This window comes from Procambarus clarkii, chromosome 89 (assembly GCF_040958095.1).
Source record: "Procambarus clarkii isolate CNS0578487 chromosome 89, FALCON_Pclarkii_2.0, whole genome shotgun sequence".
Classification (NCBI taxonomy): domain Eukaryota; kingdom Metazoa; phylum Arthropoda; class Malacostraca; order Decapoda; family Cambaridae; genus Procambarus; species Procambarus clarkii.
This window is the reverse complement of record NC_091238.1, coordinates 12,419,637-12,442,234: the sequence shown is the minus strand read 5'-3', so window position 1 is coordinate 12,442,234 and position 22,598 is coordinate 12,419,637. Positions and strand designations below refer to the sequence as shown.

Genomic DNA, 22,598 nt, shown 5'->3' with positions numbered 1-22,598 from the left:
AACAACTGTGTATTATATAAATATGGCAACTGTGTCTACTGATTTTTTTTTATGGAGGAAGGCTTTTTTTTTTTTTAACAGAGGAAATCATTTTTCCTGTACCTTTTTATAAGCTATATCTTGTCATTTCTCTCCATATTTATGTAATTTTCTAAATTTAATTTTGTTTTAATAAATCAAGATTGGCATCTCCCAAAAAACTAAAAGTCGCGTTTGTTGAATGAGCGTCTTCCTCATAATTGAGAAATAATATTTCATTTTGATAGTGGTGTACATTTACTAATCTTTAAATAATATTCCTTGTGGTTCTTTCTGAGGCACTGTATAGTTTGTGATACAAGTTTATTCTATAAATTCAAATTATGAAGCTCTAATAAAGTATAATAGTTTAAAGTTATAGAATAAATTCAATTTTGATTGCCATCATTATATTTACACTGAAACTAAGGAAGATATATATAAATAATGTACAGTAATCTGTTTTTTGTGTATAAATATTAAGATCAGAAAGTGTTTCATAGAATAACAAAAATTAAAATGACTTCTGAGCAAACATCTGAATTTGACTTTTATAAATTTGCTGCCCACAACCCTTGTGCAGTTGTGTAATGCATGTCTGAAGGCTAAATATGACTTAGGGAAGTATTGTTTATGCCAAGAACAAACGAACAATTAATTGCAAAGAAATTGTTATTCCCTGACGACTTTTCTTGCATCATCTGAGTTTGATGCTCTGCAAGATATGCATTTTTATAATTATTATTTGTATTAATCTTTTTGTTGTTGTTGTATTTTCTTGATATACAATAATATTTAACCATTACAGGTATGTAGTTTGCAACGCAACATTTTTCCTTGCTCTTGGCCAGGCAATTTCTGTATGAAAACAATATGGCAATATTATTGTTAATAGCATGTTAATGTTTATGGTTAGACTGCTAAGGCTTCAGAAACTTGTATAGCACTTTGTTAATGTCACTCAATTGTATTTAAATATATTCGTCCAAGTCAGATATTTCAGCAGTTCGTCCAGTCTGTTAGGGTATCACGCAGATGTGTTAGTGTCTGATGGTTATATTGTATTGTGACTTCCAATGTTAAGATCAGAGCACCAAAGGATAATTGGACTTTTTACATTTTCGTTTTTTTTTTTTAAACGAATAATGATGTTCTAAATTGGAAATTAGGAAGGCCATTGGTATGGAAGACAAATTGGAGTTCAATATCATGTGTAAATGAACAGCTCCTATACTCCAAGGAACTGTCTCGTGTGTGGCGTTAAGTGAAAGATTTTTAATCAAAGTGGGGAAAAAATGACACCGGAAGTTGGTCACTGTCTCTACTATGGTAATGTACAAATTTTTTGCCTTCACCTCTTTAGGCTAGGAAATTGTAATGCTGTGATGTTGAATTGCTCTCAAGACCACCATTATTTTGCCTAAAGTTTACTTGCATAGTTCATTCTTTAGCAGCAATTGTGTTTTATTATGTAGATAGTTATAGCCAGCAGAAAGTGGTTCTCAATATATTTTCATCTCATATTGCATGGACAAAATTTGACCATAATTTCACATATAAGAGAAAGTGTCAAAATACATCTCTGGTATTATATATAGTAGCATTGAGTTTAAATCCCAGCTGCCATAAGGTACATTAAATACTACTGTATGTGGTATTCAAACTATATTATTACTGAGCTGTATTTATTAAGTTTTTAACCAAGTTATGGCAGTATTGTAACTTTGTTGACAGTGAAGCAAACACCAATAATACAGCTGAGAGGTGATTCTGTACTCACATAGTTGTGCTTGTGGGGGTTGAGCTTTGGCTCTTTGGTCCCGCCTGTCAGTCTGTGTTGATTGGAAAGCGTATGTAAGGGATGCTTTGTATTTTGATTTTATGGGAAGGCCTCTTCACTGACTAGTGTACTAAAACACTGGTACCATTACACTTATGGTTGTGTCAGGCTGCCGAGACCCACACTAACCTGTCAGGACCAGGCTCTTTATTTCTTAAATCTAAGACTACCTGGGCTTCTTCGAGAAATTGGCTCATTTTGTTGTGCTTTGTTTTGTTTTTTCCAGTTTTAGGTTGATCTTCGATCCCCAAGCTCCTTCCCTCACACTTGTAGAGCACGCCAGATACTAACTCTTGATAGGCAAGGGTGGGTCTCTGATGCCTCATGCATCACCCTAAGGCTTGGTTTTACCAGTACGTACTGTACTGTACTTGGCTCTGAAGCTCGCGAGGGCCTCACTCAAAAAGTGCATTTGATTACACTAGGGTTGATTTTTATTTATATGTATTAATGTAATTTGACCCACTTGATTATGAATATAATTGTTAACATATTTAAAAAGCAATATGGTTAATATTATGTAAATCTTTTAAAAGACTTTGCCTTTCTCAAATATTTATACATTTCCCCATTGCTGCTTCCTTGCATTATTTTTTTTCATTTAGCTGTTCTTCATTGCTCATTTCTTAATCATTCATTTTACCCTTGCAACAAAAAAAGGATAGAAAACCAGGGCTATGAAGTAAGGCATTGAAATGTAGGACCAAATTAAGTATTATTCTTTAATATGATATGGTTTGTACCTTAGACTGGATAAAAGAAAATTTATGTAAAGCAGGTGGTAGCAGTACATACAAAAAGTCCTGTTGAGAATAGAAGATATGAAGCAAATCATAATACTGTACCTGCCTAGACATTTTTTATTTAATTTATTCTTTTTTTCTGGGGGGGGGGGGGTTAATCGCTATTCTATATCTATTTTTTTTCTCGTAGTTTATATCTACTTTTGCATGACGTGATTACCCTCTCTTGACTAGCTACCTGTCTACTTCCTTTGCTTTTTGCAGTACCTTATTGCTTGTAATCCCTTTAACCTGCTTTTCAGTTGCCTTCTATTTTCCATGCACCTCCCATTTCATGTAGGTTGAGCTTTACATGGCTGCTTCCTTTTTCTTTAGTTTGTCTAATCCTCTTTATTACAAAATACTGTCTACATTATATTTATCAGTGTGTATCATTTGGTACCATGCAATGAGGGTATGACAAAGTGGATGTGTGTGTGTGTGTAGCGTAGACTTGCTATACGTGCTTTTGTTTGTGTATCTGAGAGTACTGTAGCCAGCCAGTATGAAATCGCGGTACACATTGGTAGCAAGAGCTCTTTTTATTCTCTCTTTCTCTCTCTCTTTCTCTTTCTCTCTCATATGTATAAGAGCATTCTGGAAGGCATTTCTACAGAAAAGCAAAGTTTTCAGCAAAATTATGATTATTATATATATTACTGTATCAAGATTATGTAAAAAAAGAAAGAGGCGGTTCCCCAATTCCTATAGTCTTTGTATATTTTGTACAGAAGTGTCGTGCTTAGTCTGGCATGTCTTTGTAAAAAAAAAAAAAAAAGTTTTTTATAAAATTGTACTAAGTGAAAATCAGTTTTATTGAATCTCTACCAAATTGTGTTGGAAGCTATTGATACTGAAATCGGTAGGGAAATTAACACGGAAGAAGACTCACTATTACTTCAAGTTGATCTAAATAGGGTTTTGAAATGGTCAAAAGATTGGCAGATGCAGTTTAATGCTGATAAATGTAAAGTTCTGAGGCTAAGTAATGATGATAGAATTACAAGATACGATCTAGATGGTGTTGAGATTGCGAAGTCGGATTCCGAACGGGATCTGGGAGTTATGATTTATGAAGCTTAAGTTGCATTCACTGGAAAGGCGAAGAGTTAGGGGTGACATGATAGAGGTTTACAAGTGGGTGAATGGACATAACAAAGGGGATATTAATAGGGTATTAAAAGTATCAACACAAGACCGAACACGAAACAATGGGTATAAATTGGATAAGTTTAGATTTAGGAAAGACTTGGGTAAATACTGGTTCAGTAACAGGGTTGTTGATTTGTGGAACCAATTACCGCGTAACGTGGTGGAGGTGGGGTCCCTCCATTGTTTCAAGCGCGGGTTGGACAAGTATATGAGTGGGAATTGGGTGGTTATAAATAGGAGCTGCCTCGTATGGGCCAATAGGCCTTGTGCAGTTGCCTTTGTTCTTATGTTCTTATGATTAGTAAGAATTTAAAACAAAAGGATCAATGCATGAATGTTCGTAATAAGGCGAATAGGACACTGGGATTTATTAATCGAAGCGTTAGTAACAAGACACCTGGTGTGGTTCTTCAGCTATATCTTGCTCTGGTTAGGCCCCATTTAGATTATGCAGTTCAGTTTTGGTCGCCGTACTATAGAATGGATATAAATTCACCTGAATGTGTCCAACGTAGGATGACTAAGTTAATTCCCCAAATTAGAAATCTTTTATATGAAGAAAGATTAACAAAGCTTAAATTGCATTCAACGGAAAGGCGAAGAGTTAGTGGTGACATGATAAGAGGTTTACAAGTGGATGAATGGACACAACAAAGGGGATATTAATAGGGTATTAAAAGTATCAACACAAGAAAATAATATTTTAGATTTAGTGTTAACTAACAGGGAAACGCAAATTAATGACATCGAAATAGGGAGTGAGCTAGGGAGCAGTGATCACAAAGAAATCAGATTTAGCATAGAATGGAATAGACCAGTAGGAGAAAATTCTGTTAAAGTGCCAGATTTTCGAAAAGCTGATTTTAATAGCCTAAGAAATTTTTTGGGTTAAATTGATTGGAAAGGCTTGGGTATGGGGTGTGGGCCGGTCTTGGAGCGAGACATGAACCCAGCGATAGGTGACTTAAATGGGGATTTCGATGTGGATTCAATATATAACTTATTTAAGAATATTCTAAACAAAGCACAGGAACGTAGTATACCATACAAATTGAATAGATCGTATACTAATGACCCAAAGTGGATAACAAAGAATTTGAAGAACCTTATAGGTAAAAAGAGAGCTTGGTACAAAAGGATTAAAAATGGGGAGGTCACTTTAGAACAGGAATTCGTACAACTGGTTAGAAATGTTAAAAAAGAGATAAGGAAAGCAAAAAGAAACTATGAAGTTCGCATAGCAGGGCAAGCAAAGACAAATCCTAAAGGGTTTTTTCAGTTATATCGTACTAAGACTAGGGAAAGGATAGGTCCATTAAAAACTGAGACAGGTCAAATAACAGATAGTGATGAAGAGATGAGTAGTATTTTTAATAAATATTTTGTATCTGTATTTACTAAAGAGGAACTTAACAATATGCCTTCAGCCGAACAAGTCTATGTGGGTGGGGACGAGGACAGGTTGACGAGTTTAGCAGTTACCAGGGAGGATGTTCTTAAACAAATAGTAAAACTCAAACCAAACAAATCCCCAGGGCCGGATGAAGTGTTTGCTAGGGTGCTTAAAGAATGCAAAGAGGAGCTTTGTGACCCACTGTCAACCATATTTAATAAATCAATAGAGTCAGGCAGAGTGCCAGAGTTTTGGAAAGTTGCTAATGTGATACCAGTTTTTAAGAAAGGAGATAGATCACTTGCGTCTAACTATCGACCAATTAGCCTAACGTCTATTGTGGGAAAGTTACTCGAATCTATAATAGCAAATAAAATTCGTCTTCATCTTGAAAAACATAAATTAATAATTGAGTCGCAACATGGTTTTATAAATGGCCGTTCATGTTTAACAAATTTGTTATCTTTTTATTCTAGCATTGTTGAGGCAGTTGATAGTGGTAAGGATTGCGATGTTGTATACCTTGACTTTAGCAAAGCTTTTGATACAGTGCCACATGAAAGACTGATTAAAAAAATAGAGTCTCATGGTATTGGGGGTGCTATATTAAGCTGGATTAGGGCATGGCTATACCAAAGGAAACAGAGAGTTAGTATAAATGGAATCAAGTCAGAGTGGGAAAATGTTGTAAGTGGAGTGCCTCAAGGCTCTGTCCTGGGACCTCTGTTGTTTATAATATATATAAATGATTTAGATTCAGGTTTGAGTAGCAACATTTGCAAATTTGCCGATGATACGAAAATCGGTAGGGAAATTAATTCGGAGGAGGACTCACTATCACTTCAAGTTGATCTAGATAGGGTTTTGAAATGGTCAAAGGATTGGCAGATGCAGTTTAATGCTGATAAATGTAAAGTTCTGAGGTTAGGTAATGATGATAGAGTTACAAGATACGAGCTAGATGGTGTTGTGATTGCGAAGTCGGATTGCGAAAGGGATCTGGGAGTTATGATTAGTAAGAATTTAAAACAAAAGGATCAATGCATAAATGTTCGTAATAAGGCAAATCGGACACTTGGATTTATTAATCGCAGCGTTAGTAACAAGACACCTGGTGTGGTTCTCAAGCTATATCTTGCTCTAGTTAGGCCCCATTTAGATTATGCAGTTCAGTTTTGGTCGCCATATTATAGAATGGATATAAATTCACTTGAACGTGTCCAGCGTAGGATGACTAAGTTAATTCCCCAAATTAGAAATCTTTCATATGAAGAAAGATTAACAAAGCTTAAGTTGCATTCACTGGAAAGGCGAAGAGTTAGGGGTGACATGATAGAGGTTTACAAGTGGATGAATGGACATAACCGGGGGGATATTAATAGGGTATTAAAAGTATCAACACAGGACAGAACACGAAACAATGGATATAAATTGGATAAGTTTAGATTTAGGAAAGACTTGGGTAAATACTGGTTCAGTAACAGGGTTGTTGATTTGTGGAACCAATTGCCGCGTAACATTGTGGAGGTGGGGTCCCTCGATTGTTTCAAGCACGGGTTGGACAAGTATATGAGTGGGATTGGGTGGTTATAGAATAGGAGCTGCCTCGTATGGGCCAATAGGCCTTCTGCAGTTACCTTTGTTCTTATGTTCTTATGTAACATTGTGGAGGTGGGGTCCCTCGATTGTTTCAAGCACGGGTTGGACAAGTATATGAGTGGGATTGGGTGGTTATAGAATAGGAGCTGCCTCGTATGGGCCAATAGGCCTTCTGTAGTTACCTTTGTTCTTATGTAACTGCAGAAGGCCATAACAAAGGGGATATTAATAGGGTATTAAAAGTATCAACACAAGACAGAACACGAAACAATGGGTATAAATTGGATAAGTTTAGATTTAGGAAAGACTTGGGTAAAAACTGGTTCGGTAACAGGGTAGTTGATTTGTGAAACCAATTACCGCGTAACGTGGTGGAGGTGGGGTCCCTCGATTGTTTCAAGTGCGGATTGGACATGTATATGAGTGGGATTGGGTGGGTATAGATAGGAGCTGCCTCGTATGGGCCAATAGGCCTTCTGTAGTTACCTTTGTTCTTATGTAACTGCAGAAGGCCATAACAAAGGGGATATTAATAGGGTATTAAAAGTATCAACACAAGACAGAACACGAAACAATGGGTATAAATTGGATAAGTTTAGATTTAGGAAAGACTTGGATAAATACTGGTTCAGTAACAGGGTTGTTGATTTGTGGAACCAATTGCCGCGTAACATTGTGGAGGTGGGGTCCCTCGATTGTTTCAAGCATGGGTTGGACATGTATATGAGTGGGATTGGGTGGTTATAAATAGGAGCTGCCTCGTATGGGCCAATAGGCCTTCTGCAGTTGCCTTTGTTCTTATGTTCTTAAGGCCTATTGGCTCATACGAGGCAGCTCCTATCTATAACCACCCAATCCCACTCATATACATGTCCAACCCATGCTTGAAACAATCGAGCGACACCACCTCCACAATGTTACGCGGCAATTGGTTCCACAAATCAACAACCCTGTTACCAAACCAGTATTTACCCAAGTCTTTCCTAAATCTAAACTTAACCAATTTATACCCATTGTTACGTGTTCTGTCTTGTGTTGATACTTTTAATACCCTACTAATATCCCCTTTTTTATGTCCATTCATTCACTTGTAAACCTCTATCATGTCACCCCTAACTCTTCGCCTTTCCAGTGAATGCAATTTAAGTTGAAGAAAAACACCAGGTGTCTTATTAGTAACGTTTCGATTAATAAATCCTATTGTCCTATTTGCCTTATTACGAACATTTTTTGGTTTTAAATTCTTACTAATCATAACTCCCAGATCTCTTTCGCAATCTCAACACCATCTAGCTCGTATCTTGTAACTCTTATCATCATTACCTAGCTTCAAAACATACATTTGTCAGCATTAAACTTCATCTGCCAATCTTTTGACCATTTCAAAGCCCAATTTAGATTGTCTTGAAGTGATAGTCTTTTTTCCCTCCCGATTTTTGTATCATGTGGCACTTTATCAAAATCTTTGCTTAAGCCAAGGTGCACAATATCACAAACCTTACAACTATCAACTATGCTGGAATAAAATGATAGCAAGTTGACCAGACCACACACTAGAAGGCGAAGGGACGACGACGTTTCGGTCCGTCCTGGACCATTCTCAAGTCGATCGATGTGAGGATGGTCCAGGACGGATCGAAACGTCGTCGTCCCTTCACCCTAAGAACATAAGAACAAAAGCAACTGCAGAAGGCCCATTGGCCCATACGAGGCAGCTCCTATTTATAACCACCCAATCCCACTCATATACATGTCCCACCCGCGCTTGAAACAATCGAGGGACCTCCCCTCTAGTGTGTGGTCTGGTCAACATACTTTAGCCACGTTATTGTGACTCATCGCCTGCAAAATGATAGCAAATTTGTTAAACATGAACGGCCATTAGTAAAACCAGATTGTAAGTCATTTATTAATCTATGTTTTTCAAGATAAAAACGAATGGTATTTGCAATTTTCAAGATTCAAGCAACTTTCCAACAATAGACGTTAAGCAATTTGCCGATAGTTTGATCCTACATCTTCAAGATGTTGGATCCCTCGATTATTTCATGTGTAGGTTAGATATATATGAATGAGATTGGGTAGATATAATCAGGAGCTGCCTTGTATGGGCCAATAGGCCTTTTGCAGTTACCTTCATTCATATGTTCCTATAGTGTTCATATGCACCTAACCCCCTTCCTGCACCTTGCCTCCTCACGGCTATAATAACGCTAAACTCGTCTGTTGTCGGCTCACCATAACCCGTGCTACAGGGTCATTTCGTTCTGAGCAGCTAAATCTAAAACTACATCTGTTGTCGGGAGGTCTCTCTGGAGGTCCTTAGCTATTGTGGACGGATCTGGCTACAACGTCTCTTCTCAGATCGCAAGCAAGCTGCGCTGTGTATCGCCGTGGGTGCACTGTCTGAGTGTCGCTGACTTCTTTCACAATGGCACCAACTTCTCGGTCAGCCAGCCATCGTCCGGGTAGAGGTTTTCTTGAGAACCTGCGGCAGCTTTTCAGTGTTACTAGGCATGACAAACAACGCGCCACAACCTGCTGCGCACCATTACCTCGACCGGACATTGTTGTGACACAACAACCCTCCAGACCTCAACAACTCTCCAGACAGCAACAACTCTTCAGACCTCACCCAGGGACTGTTCCTCGACCCTCCTGTCGCCCACCACCACCACCTCCTCTTCCTCCATCCTCCAAACAGGCCACAACACCTTCCCGACGTTTCAGGAGCCCCCCACCGCCACCTCCCCGAAGCTCTAGCATCCCCTCACCTCCCAGAAGCTCCAGCAACCCTCAACTATCCGGCCCACCATCCCAACCTTCTGGTAACCGAATCTCGCCCCCTACCAAATACCCCGGAAAACGGATCTCACCACCTTCCCGGCCGACGAGTAAGCCACCGCTTCCACCCGTCGGACGTCAACCATCACCACCTGCAACTGTACCGTCCGGCTACACACCACCTGGAAGACTTAGGCAGGCACCTCTTCCTCCCGTACTCTCGGCGCCCATAGCCTCTGTCTGCCAGCAACCTCCTCTTCGTGATCATTGAGTGCCTGCAGATGATGAGTCACAATAACGTGGCTGAAATATGTTGACCAGATCAAACACTAGAAAATGAAGGGACGACGACGTTTCAGAATGGTCCAGGACGGACCGAAACGTCGTCGTCCCTTCATTTTCTAGTGTGTGGTCTGGTCAACATTGATTGCCTTCTAGCCATATCGAGGACTGCCCGCCAACAAATTCACAAACCATGATCAACCAACTACCATTGTCAAATCCACACCCTCTACTTTCGTACACTTGCCAATGAACAAATAAAGTAAGTTGCTTTGTTATAAAAAATCAATTCTTGTATAAAGTACTGAACAACACGAAAAATCCAATTTTGTGTTGTTTTTCAACAAGGTTGAAAAATTTATTAAGTTCTTATTGATCAAAGCTGATTAATTCTAACTTGGAAAAGTTATTTTGAATTTTGCTCTGTGACTGTAGATAAAAGTATATTTTTGGTATATCATTTACTTCGAATATTTTGGGTATTTCAATTAAGCAGTTCCATGTATGCATAATAATAAATAAAATTTGTATTAGTACTAAAATATTCATATACATATATTCATGGAAATTATTCTTCCACGGGGATGAGAGCCTGAACATCTGGAGGAGAAGGCTCTGTTATATGGGACGAGAGAGTTTGTGGATTTTAACTTTTATATTTACAAATAAAGAAATTGTATCTTTAGTAAACTACCTTAAGAATGTTTCCGATACCAAATTATATCTTTAATAAACTATCTATTAAAATATTTGCAATTTTATTTTTATTTCCAATTTATTATATACTATTTATATATATTTATATATTGACAACCTAATTACAGGCAAAGTATGATATTTAGCTTTGCCGATATTCTGGTGAGACATTGTAATTGCCAGAATTAAATTGAGATAACGATATCTATGTCCCAATAATGAATCCCCCAATGAATGAATCCCCCAATATAATGAATCCCCCAATGAACCAATTGTAAACCTGGTCAACGACATGCTCTCCAACACCTGTGATTACCCTGTTATCAGGGTAATGTTATCAATGATTTCAGGCTGAATGATATTAGTTTGAGCTTTGTAACTACTTCATACACTCACAAATAATAGAAGACATTCCTGTGCTCTACCAAGACTTTCTTACTGCAGGGTAATCGATTAGACTCGCTTCACAGTCTCTTCTCACTCCATAAATGACTAATCGTTCCGTGAGATTATTAGATAATACTATATATTAGATGAACTCATATCAGCAGCCTGCTGTGTATACCAAAGCCTGTTAATAACAAAGATAAATACATCTCACTCCTGCTAACAGGCTGAGAGCTTTCCCATTGAAAACATTACCTTATTAGTTTTCCCTAGAACACGACCCGCCAGTCGTGTTATAATACCATATATTACAGTTATAAGGACTGACTCCCAGTCAATCCTCCCTGGGCCAGGACTTGGAACCAGTGACGCAACGCTCTAGTGGGTCGCCTGCAGCCTGGCCGCTCACTCCTCACCCAGACGTGAGGGGGAGTGTGTGTGTACTATTGTGTGTCAGGACAGCCACTACCACCCCCTCCTGAAGGGGACGATGACCCCTCCGTCGCCACGTGCTTCCCTTTCACTAGAAACTATCCCAAAATAAATGTCATCAAATACGTGGTATTAACCAAAACAAAACATTAGAAGATAATGTAATTTATGTGTATAATGTGATGTGTTTAGCGAGCGTGAGGGTACTGGAGGGGTGGACGGCCGGCTCAACCCGTCTCCTGTATACATGAGAGGTGAGTACTAAAGCCTCTCACATGCACACTGTGGGGTTCCTTCAGGTGTTGAACATACACTGGTGTTAGACGTAACGTGAAAGTTTGCCATTCCTATTCCTTGAGAAATTACTATACTTGAGTAATTTATTATAATAATTTATTATATTTAAAGTAAAGTAATTTATTACTCAAGTATTTATTTTATTTAGTAAATGAATTCATTGATTAATTCTTAGTAAAGTAATAATAATTACTTTTATAAGTAATTTAATAATAATTAAATTTTAACATAACATACTACTGTGTTGGCAAATTGTCTATCACAATTGTTTCTCCTTAAAGCCAATTTCTTCATATTTTATAAATCAAATTATATTTTTCCATTTCCAAAGTTTCTATTTACATTTTTTCTGGACTTCGATCTTCGTAAACCCGAGGGTGCGTGTGTTATGAATTGTTTACTTATGGTAATGTTACACCGAGGGAACCTGTACCCGCCAGGCAGCAGCACGGTGGTACAGCACACTATATGGCAGGTCGTCTGTTTGTTTACATTGGTGAATACTAGAATGTACCTATGGCACCTATGATACCAATTTGATACTATATGTATATTCATATATATAAATATATGTTTATATATATTTATATACGTTGTGCAAATTATATAATAAGTGTAATACACTCTATAGTAAATCACTTCTTTTCTTCATCTTAAAAGTACGAAAATGAGTTTTGGAGAACTCCTATTTCAATTAAGCCCTGATGCTAAGAAAATAGTTAGAGGGATAGAAGCCCTAAACCAGAAAATAATAAATACAGAATATGCGGTCATATTCAATAAAACATGTTTGAAAGAAAACCTGCTGCCAGTATACACCAATATATATTTATGTATATATAATATATCCTATACAGTAACCATTGATTGTGGCCACCATATTCTAGTCATTTAAAACGCCATACAAGACACTTTCGAGATCTGGCGAGGAGAAACGCTTATTTGCCAATTATAACAATATATTTTAATGAGTTCATCCAAACAAAGGCAATTTAGTGACTTTTCTTTTTAAATGTATTCATAATTGTAGTCCATTTTACTTAGTATGTCACTGCCTATTATGGTTGGCATGATGTTGATGGGCAAGGTTGGGGGGGGGGGGTGGTACAGGGTATAGGTAGGAAGGGTGGGGAAGGGTGAGTTGTGAGCTATGACGAGGCAGGGTGGGGCTGGGCCGGACCGCTAACAGTGAGTAACTTCTACAGGTTAAGGAGGATGCTCCCTTGTGAGCCCGGCTGCCACCACCACCCACTACACCCTCTTCTGCACCACCACCATACTGGTAAGGGAAGAACAGGGGCAAAATTTATAATTCTAGGGGACAGTAACCACAGGGAAATAAATATCCTGGATAGAGCAGGGAGTGATGAGACATGGAGAGCAAAAGTAGTAGACGCCACAGACAAACACTTCTTAAGGCACTGGGAACAGGTGGAACACGTTACCAGGAGGTATTTCTAGATATCTAATAATCACCTATGTGATTGTATTCCTACTAATCATGGTATCACAAACCTTTTTCGCGCCCAAACTTTGCAATTTCAGCATTCTCCGGCTGATATAAAGTAATTGTTATCATTACCGATCATTTCAAAAGTCCACTGAGATAAGTCCACCTTACCTCCATTTATACAAATTCTTTGTTTGCAGTAAAGACATTTAGTTAGGAAAAGATATACATTCTTAGCATATTAAAATAATAATAATAAACTGCTATGCTTTGGAACGCTTTGCAAATATTGGTAAACTATAACCCACGCTACCCGCTACTGCAAACCACCCAGTCTCCAATTTCCCCACCCATGGCTTCCCTGCATGACCACGATTACAACCCACTCGTCCTGCAACCCCAACCCACCTTGCAAGGCCTCCAACCCACCTTGCAAGGCCTCCAACCCACCTTGCAAGGCCTCCAACCCACCTTGCAAAGTCCCAACAACTACCCACCCTGCAAGACTTTACACTCAAATCCGTCTCACTCGTCCTGTGGCCCCCGCTCATGTGGGGTTCCCCCGCCCCGCCCCAGTGAACCATCAAGTGGGGTTCCCTTTCTAACATCCCACGAATAGAGGATGGGGTGTTCGTCCCTGTTAGGACAATCGGGTAGATTTACACCGCAGGTTATGGGACGGAAGGAGACAGAGAGGTGTAGGAGCGTGATAGAAGAGAAAGGGAGGGAGGTGTAGGAGCGTGGCGGAAGGGGAGAGGGTGAGGGCGCTAAAGGAGAAGGATGACACACTACAAGAACGCGCCAGAAAAAGCGGACGACAAAGACATCTCAGAGAGGGTTAATCTCCGAGAGCCACCTGGCGGGGTTCCCAGTAAGCACACAACCTATCCACTGTAACGAAATGTAACTAAAAGTTTATCTTTTGGCGAGTTTAAGCGCGCGCGTGTCAGGGGTGAACCAGAACACTGATTCGATACCGCCGTCCCGCTCAAAAGATTTTCTCGGAACTTTAAAGTTTTTACCTCTATACGATGGTAATCTCGTAGCAACTTTCATAAAGTTGTAACGACGTAAAAAAGCAACATTGTGGTGACGTTGTGTTAGCTGGGAGCTGTTGAGTCAAAACAGCATGATATATTTAAGATCAAAATCTTTGGAGCAGAACGACGGGATCGAACCGTCGTCCAGGGTCACCCCCAGTGTTTAAGCACTACTACACATTGAACCCCAATGTGCTTAAATGGTACGGAGTATATTGTGGACAAGTGTGTAATCGGCTCGTGTGGGGTGACTCCGAACGCGGGTTAGAGTCCACCTTTGCACTCCAAAGGCCTTCTTCTCATACGAGCTAATACTCGGCTCCGGTAACTTGCTCGTTTCTTAACGCTTTCGTGAATATAATTACTCATAGTGATAGTGAATTACTAATACTGATTACTGATAGTGAATGTGAATGATTCTCTTGATTTCTACCATTCGAAAGTCACTGTATTAATCAGATCAACACACTTTATTCATCATATCAACCCCAACGCAAACAGTACCATTACTGACTATCGAAGATGTTAGTAAGTCAATACTTAAATTACACTAACACACAGGTTGATCCATTTAATCAGGGTAACAACAAACTGGATTTTCTCAAATCTAAATTAATTATATATGAAGTATATATTTATGTCTAGAAAAAGCTAGATACGGTTTCTATATTTAAAATCATTTGCTATATTGGTAATAACTTTAATACATAGTGACTGGATTGAACAGGTGTATAGCTGTGCAAATAAATCATTTTGAACAGTAAACTAAATAACATTTAGCTTTTAATTTGAGTGATTTATATGGTATACCATATAAATATAGTATGGTATACCATATAAATATAAATCCATTTATACCCTGTGTGGCGCGTTTGGCATCACTGGCAGTAATGCAACTGTTGCAGAAGTAGGCCTAGTAATAGCTAGATAGTAACAGTAGTTAACAGTAACAATAATTACACTAACAATACATTGTGTATTGATTAATTAAAAGTTAATTATTGTTCCTTAATTAACAATAATAAACAGTAACAGTAATTCAAATAACCGTAGCATTAACAATAGCAGTATACATAGACCCAGTAGGCTTATGCTCCTGTACGTCTATCTTTGGTGGGTCCTTGAAGCATCTGAGTGAGACGTTTTTGTAGAGGGGGAGAAACATTCTTCCTGCTTCTTCCTATAGTATTGGGTACGAAACTAGGTTGATTTACACATTACTAATTTGTATTTAAGGGCGGGAATACCCTGAGGCTGGCTCACCCTTGACACTGTCCATCCACAGCATCGGTCTAGATTTTTACAGGTTTGGCGTTCGATTCCCCGATGGTCTTTCATTCCTTCACTCCGTACTCATATCCCAGCCCCTTGTCCACGAATCCCAGCCCCTTGTCCACGAATCCCAGCCCCTTGTCCACGAATCCCAGCCCCTTGTCCACGAATCCCAGCCCCTTGTCCACGAATCCCAGCCCCTTGTCCACGAATCCCAGCCCCTTATCCTCGTATCCCACCTATTTGTCCTCGAATCCCAGCCCCTTGTCCTCGAATCCCAGCCGCTTGTCCTCGAATCCCAGCCCCTTGTCCTCGTATCCCAGCTCCTTATCCTCGTATCCCAGCTCCTTGTCCTCGTAACCCTGCCAAGTGCCAAATAGTCATTCTAGCTTCGCGCTTGCCACCAACATTTACATACCAAACATCGCACCGGGTGCTGACGTAATATTGGAATTTTTGCACGCTCGGGAGAATGCTGGACTTGAAATCTTCATTAAATCATAAATATCGAAGTGAATTGATGTTGGATCGACGCTAAAATTCTGGAGAATGGCAGCTGCGATATCATGCATATTTCTGGAATGCCTTTCAACGTGAAAATGTTGAATAATTCAATTTTCAATGTTAATTGAGCTTTTTTTTATGTTTATCAATATGAAATTTAAAAAAAAATTATGAATCGAATGGAAATTACAAAAAAAATGTCTCGAGCAAGCTCGGAGTGAGGATAAGGTTTGAGGGTTTAGTTACCGTTTGAAATTGAAACCACTTGACTGATGGGTGGTGTGGTAGGGTGTGGTGTGGCAGGGTGTGGTGTGGCAGGGTGTGGTGTGGCAGGGTGTGGTGTGGCAGGGTGTGGTGTGGCAGGGTGTGGTGTGGCAGGGTGTGGTGTGGCAGGGTGTGGTGTGGCAGGGGTGTGGTGTGGCAGGGGTGTGGTGTGGCAGGGGTGTGGTGTGGCAGGGGTGTGGTGTGGCAGGGGTGTGGTGTGGCAGGGTGTGGTGTGGCAGGGTGTGGTGTGGCAGGGTGTGGTGTGGCAGGGGTGTGGTGTGGTAGGGTGTGGTGTGGCAGGGTGTGGTGTGGTGTGGTAGGGTGTGGTCTGGCTCCTATGAAGATATACACTGGAGGGGAAAGAAAAAAGTCATCGTTTCGTTCAACACAGAGAAAGCTTCACCACGGAGGAACAAGAATAATTAAGAGTTAAATGAATGAATATTTATGGAATATTCCTTAAAATTAAAAAAATGAAATGTCCACCCAAACCAGCCCCGTCCTCTCTAATTTCCACTACGTAACAAACACGGCTGTTTTGCCTAGCCAGAAACGTAACAAAAGCAACTGTTTTACATAGCCAGAAGCGTGCGAACTCGATCAACTGAGCTTAATTGTATACTAATACGTCTCATTTTTACCGGAATAAAATTGAATAGAGTTTAAGCTAATGTGGGTTTTGATATTAAATAAGAGATTGCTCTTTATTGATGGTTGGAGACCATGGGGGGGGGAATCGCGTGAGGGAGAGCAGGTGGTGAAGCAGGAAGGAGGGGGGGGGGAGGTGGTGTTTGGTGTGGGGGAGCAGCGAGGGGGGTGTAGGGGAGTAGTGAGTGGGTGGGGGTGTTGTGAGGGGTGGGGGGGGATGACTCCGCATGTCTGTGGTATCGATCCAGTGTAGTGTGCTCTGCTCGTAGTAGCATAGGGCCGGTCTTGTACCAAATTCACCCCCCCCCCTTCTTTCCCCCACCACCACAACTATAGTTTCCCCGCCATAGTCTCCCCACCACGTTGGGGGTACTATGTTGCAAGACCTGCAAATATCTGTTATTCAAGATCTGCAATATCTGTCATACTATATAGTGGTACTATATAGTGGTACTATATAGTGGTACTATATATTGGTACTATATAGTGGTACTATATATTAGAGGTACTGTGGGTTAAGGAGTGAGCTGTAATGAGGCAAGGGGGAGTGTGCTAACAATGAAGTGTGTGCTAACACACTTGGAGTGAGTGTGCTAACACACTTGGAGTGAGTGTGCTAACACACTTGGAGTGAGTGTGCTAACAAAAGAGCTGGGTAAATACTAGTTTTTAAAATAGGGTTGCAGATTTATGGAACCAATTAACCGGGTAATGCAATTGGCGTGGAATCACTTGTTGCTTCAAGCGTGTGTATATATAATTTATATGTATATATATATATATATATATATATATATATATATATATATATATATATATATATATATATATATATATATATATATATATATATATATATATATATATATATATAATATATATATATATATATATATATATATATATATATATAATATATATTATATGTATATATATAATATGTATATAATGAGATTGAATTTGAGCATCAGCCCATAGGCCTACTGTAGTGGCATTAATTCCCGTTTGTCGTGAATACAAAAGGTTACCAATTCATTCGGCATTATTTAGACCATTGCAAGGTTCACCATGCAAAATCCTGCAACATTATACTGCGTGATGCTGCGATAGTGCATTTTTACTGTACACCCTCATGACCTCACTGTACACACCACCATGACCTCACTGTACACACCACCATGACCTCACTGTACACACCACCATGACTTCACTGTACACACCACCATGACCTCACTGCACACACCATCATGACCTCACTGTACACACCATCATGACCTCACTGCACACACCATCATCGTCCAATAACCTTAGCATGAGGCGACGCATTTAAACGCTATCATTACACAGCTGCATAACAATACTGAAATGACTACAATGACAGAGGCAATTGGCCAAATTGCAGTCTTGTTCCTGTCATGAGTGGGAATTAAAGTTGCAGAATAGTTGCAACCTAATCCTGGGGGGGGGGGGTAAAAGACAGGTGCAACTTGTAAACATTAGAATAGAAGCAACTGCAGAGATTGATTGATAGAGATTAAGCCACCCAAGAGGTGGCACGGGCATGAATAGCCCGTAAAATATTGGAGCATGGGAAGCAGCTTCTATTTATACTCACAAACCCATTCATATTCATGTCTAGCCGTCGTAATCCAGCGATCTCACGGCTGTTACGTTACCTGCTAATTTGTTTTGATAAATTAACGACCCTGTTCCCAAACCATTATGCATGAAGGCTTTTTATTTTGTTGGGTCTGAATGTCATATTAAATATGAATTCATTGTCTAGTATTATATTTCTGTGTTGATGTTGACCAGACCACACACTTGAAGGTGAAGGGACGACGACGTTTCGGTCCGTCCTGGACCATTCTCAAGTAGATTGTGAGGATTGTCACAATCGACTTGAGAATGGTCCAGGACGGACCGAAACGTCGTCTTCCCTTCACCTTCTAGTGTGTGGTCTGGTCAACATACTTCAGCCACGTTATTGTGACTCCTCGTCTGTTTCTATGTTGATATATTGAGCCCCCCCTTTTTTTTACTATCCTTTTTGTTATGACATGACTGCAGTGTACCTATTGGTACACTTCAGTCTAGTACAAGAAAAGTTCACCTTAACTCTTTACATTTCTAGGGAATGGATTAAGTTTACTTAATCTTTCTCCATAAGGGACGTTTCTGGTCACTGGGCTTAATCTCGCAATCTCTCTTTCAATGGAGCATAACAAGGTCCAAGAGACAGCAAGAGAACGTTAGATATCTATATCTTGTTGATAACGCCTTAGGATTGACTGCCAGCGTCTTATATTTGTCTTATTTCGAATATTACTGCATTTAATTTTTTAGGCAAGTATACTTCCAATAGATCTTTTACGAGATCAGATCTGGAAACTTTTTACCGTTATTCATCTGATATCCGGACGCTATCACCACACGCCCCCCCCCACCACTGTCACACGCCTCCCCCCCCCCCACCACTGTCACACGCCTCCCCCCCACCACTGTCACACGCCTCCCCCCCCACCACTGTCAAACGCCTCCCCCCACCACTGTCACACGCCTCCCCCCCCCACCACTGTCACACGCCTCCCCCCCCCCCACCACTGTCACACGCCTCCCCCCCCACCACTGTCACACGCCTCCCCCCCCCACCACTGTCACTCGCCTCCCCCCCCCACCACTGTCACTCGCCTCCCCCCCCCCACCACTGTCACACGCCTCCCCCCCCACCACTGTCACACGCCTCCCCCCCCCCACCACTGTCACACACCTCCCCCCCCCACCACTGTCACACGCCCGCCCCCCCCCCACTGTCACACGCCCGCCCCCCCCCCCCACTGTCACACGCGCCCCCCCCCCCACCACCAATAACACCACCCACTAGCAATAACTCAATGTTTTCAGCTGTTGCAAGTAATATAATTTTGTTAAATCAAGTATAGCATGTTGTTAACGGGATATTTTTCACCCGAACCTTCCTAAAAATGTATCAGTCACCTCACATGTTTTCCGTCATGAAACGTATCTGTCATCTACCCACTCGTCCAGGCCCCCTGCGCCCCATGTTTCAACTATCAAGGTATATTCCAGTTTTTATGAGGGGAGCCAGTCTTTATGGCGGTGTTGAAAATATTGCCTAAAAGGTGTATTTTTTTCCATCTATATTTTTTTCATGGACTTGTTTGTAACTTTAAACCTTTAAATAACTTTAAACCTTTAAGTAACTTTAACCCCCCCCCCCTTGTTTATAACTTTATATCTACAGCTACATGGTTTGTAGATAGATATAATTATAGTATCCCAAACCATCTAGATGGTTGGGGACGGAGCACTGACCTGACCAGAAAAATCCACAAAATTCCACGGCGAATTGAAGGCGCTGACATTTCTTTTCTGCGATTATACAACTTTAGTGCATTTTTTGCTCCCACTTCACCTGGCCATTGTATTTTTTCCAGTGTTTCCCCAGGCTCCACCTCCTCCAGTGTTTCCCCAGGCTCCACCTCCTCCAGTGTTTCCCCAGGCTCCACCTCCTCCAGTGTTTCCCCAGGCTCCACCTCCTCCAGTGTTTCCCCAGGCTCCACCTCCTCCAGTGTTTCCCCAGGCTCCACCTCCTCCAGTGTTCCCCCAGGCTCCACCTCCTCCAGTGTTCCCCCAGGCTCCACCTCCTCCAGTGTTCCCCCAGGCTCCACCTCCTCCAGTGTTCCCCCAGGCTCCACCTCCTCCAGTGTTCCCCCAGGCTCCACCTCCTCCAGTGTTCCCCCAGGCTCCACCTCCTCCAGTGTTCCCCCAGGCTCCACCTCCTCCAGTGTTCCCCCAGGCTCCACCTCCTCCAGTGTTCCCCCAGGCTCCACCTCCTCCAGTGTTCCCCCAGGCTCCACCTCCTCCAGTGTTCCCCCAGGCTCCACCTCCTCCAGTGTTCCCCCAGGCTCCACCTCCTCCAGTGTTCCCCCAGGCTCCACCTCCTCCAGTGTTCCCCCAGGCTCCACCTCCTCCAGTGTTCCCCCAGGCTCCACCTCCTCCAGTGTTCCCCCAGGCTCCACCTCCTCCAGTGTTCCCCCAGGCTCCACCTCCTCCAGTGTTCCCCCAGGCTCCACCTCCTCCTCCTCCTCCAGTGTTCCCCCAGGCTCCACCTCCTCCAGTGTTCCCCCAGGCTCCACCTCCTCCAGTGTTCCCCCAGGCTCCACCTCCTCCAGTGTTCCCCCAGGCTCCACCTCCTCCAGTGTTCCCCCAGGCTCCACCTCCTCCAGTGTTCCCCCAGGCTCCACCTCCTCCAGTGTTCCCCCAGGCTCCACCTCCTCCAGTGTTCCCCCAGGCTCCACCTCCTCCAGTGTTCCCCCAGGCTCCACCTCCTCCAGTGTTCCCCCAGGCTCCACCTCCTCCAGTGTTCCCCCAGGCTCCACCTCCTCCAGTGTTCCCCCAGGCTCCACCTCCTCCAGTGTTCCCCCAGGCTCCACCTCCTCCAGTGTTCCCCCAGGCTCCTCCTCCTCCAGTGTTCCCCCAGGCGACAGTGTGTATTTGAACCGTTAAAATCTCCTCGTCTGCCACACTACCTCTAATTAGGCTTAATTACTGCTGATTTAGTGGGGTGTTGCTGCTTCAGCACCCCTCCCCCGCCCCCCAACACCCCTCCCCCGCCCCCCCAACACCCCCTCCCTCACCTTCCCCACAAGTCACCCCCCCCCCCTCCTGTCATTCTCTCACCCTGGCTGCTCCAACCACTTGCCTACATTCCTTAATTTTCTGTTGTATGGAAATAGTCACACTTCCCTCCTCACCCTGGCTCACCCTGGCTCACCCTGGCTCATCACTGATCACACTACCCCAAAGCATCACCCTATTTGTAATAGGATTTGCTGTTGGATACTTGACCTGCATGGGTCAGAGTTGGCATCAATGAAAAGAGTGCCACGTGCCATGGTCCAATAGCTTCCCCCATGATGAATCTCCTTATTGCATTCTGGCTCAATTCTAATTTTTTTTCAAACCAAATTGTAAAACATTAAGTTCTGATCACGCCAAAATGGGAAAGAAGTCTAATCATGTACTTGCATCGTCGTTGACGAGTCAGACCTTATTTTCCCTTATCACCAAGCCACCACTCGGTTAACTTGGTACTTCCATACACCCGTTCCTCCCACACACTGCACTCACTCGTCCCTGGCCAGTAACAGTCAGACAAATCAAGTGGGTGACTTACCATGGCCAGCAGGAAGGAGGGAGGTCAGAGGGCTGTTGTACCATAGATCAATAGGAGGTAATGTTACATACACGCACCTCTGACATTATTCTTTGCATGGATGTGTTGTATACATATGGTTAGGCTTCTGCCAGGTGTGGCGTCTGCCTGCCTGCCTGCCTGTTGTGTGTGTGTTGGCTGCCAGGTGTGGCGTCTGCCTGCCTGTCTGTCTGTTGTGTGTGTTGGCTGCCAGGTGTGGCGTCTGCCTGCCTGTCTGTTGTGTGTGTGTTGGCTGCCAGGTGTGGCGTCTGCCTGCCTGTCTGTTGTGTGTGTGCTGGCTGTCAGGTGTGGCGTCTGGCTGTGTGTAGCTGCCGTGTGATGCACCTCCTTTTCTTCCAGTTTAAGTCTACCAGGTGATTAACCTGGTAGATGGCGTCCCGTGGTAGTCATATATATGTATTATATATCTTATATCCATGATACCCGAATTAACGAGGATTCTCAGTCAACTCGAGGCACTTACGTCAATCCCAGGTCCCACCGTCAAGCCATAATACCTCCATCAACTTGAGGTACACG

At 42.0% G+C, this 22,598-nt stretch overlaps 2 protein-coding genes across 2 annotated transcripts in view; one reads left to right on the top strand and one right to left on the bottom strand.

Annotated features, from left to right (window-relative positions):
* Positions 1-9,759: 9,759 nt before the first annotated feature.
* Positions 9,760-21,779, bottom strand: LOC138359191 (uncharacterized). Its single transcript, XM_069318180.1, has 3 exons — positions 21,708-21,779; positions 20,177-21,327; positions 9,760-9,871 (listed from the first exon to the last, which is right to left on the bottom strand). The coding sequence occupies exons 1-3, from the start codon at positions 21,777-21,779 to the stop codon at positions 9,760-9,762; spliced, it is 1,335 nt and encodes a 444-aa protein (XP_069174281.1).
* The window catches only part of LOC123773383 (serine/threonine-protein phosphatase with EF-hands pef-1), a 38,871-nt gene continuing 29,113 nt past the window's right edge, over positions 12,841-22,598 (top strand). Inside the window, 1 exon segment of the mRNA XM_069318052.1 lies at positions 12,841-12,944. The gene's annotated coding sequence lies outside the window, so the exon portion shown is untranslated.

What these genes read in the sequence shown, in the direction of transcription:
- LOC138359191 (XM_069318180.1), bottom strand. Translation starts at nt 21,779, where the DNA reads ATGGGGGAAGCTATTGGACCATGGCACGTGGCACTCTTTTCATTGATG. An exon ending in CTCTGACCCATGCAGGTCAA is followed by an intron (nt 21,328 to 21,707) that starts GTATCCAACAGC and finishes GGAACACTGGAG; the next exon opens with GAGGAGGAGCCTGGGGGAAC. An exon ending in TTGTGGATTTTTCTGGTCAG is followed by an intron (nt 9,872 to 20,176) that starts GTCAGTGCTCCG and finishes AACATATTTCAG; the next exon opens with CCACGTTATTGTGACTCATC.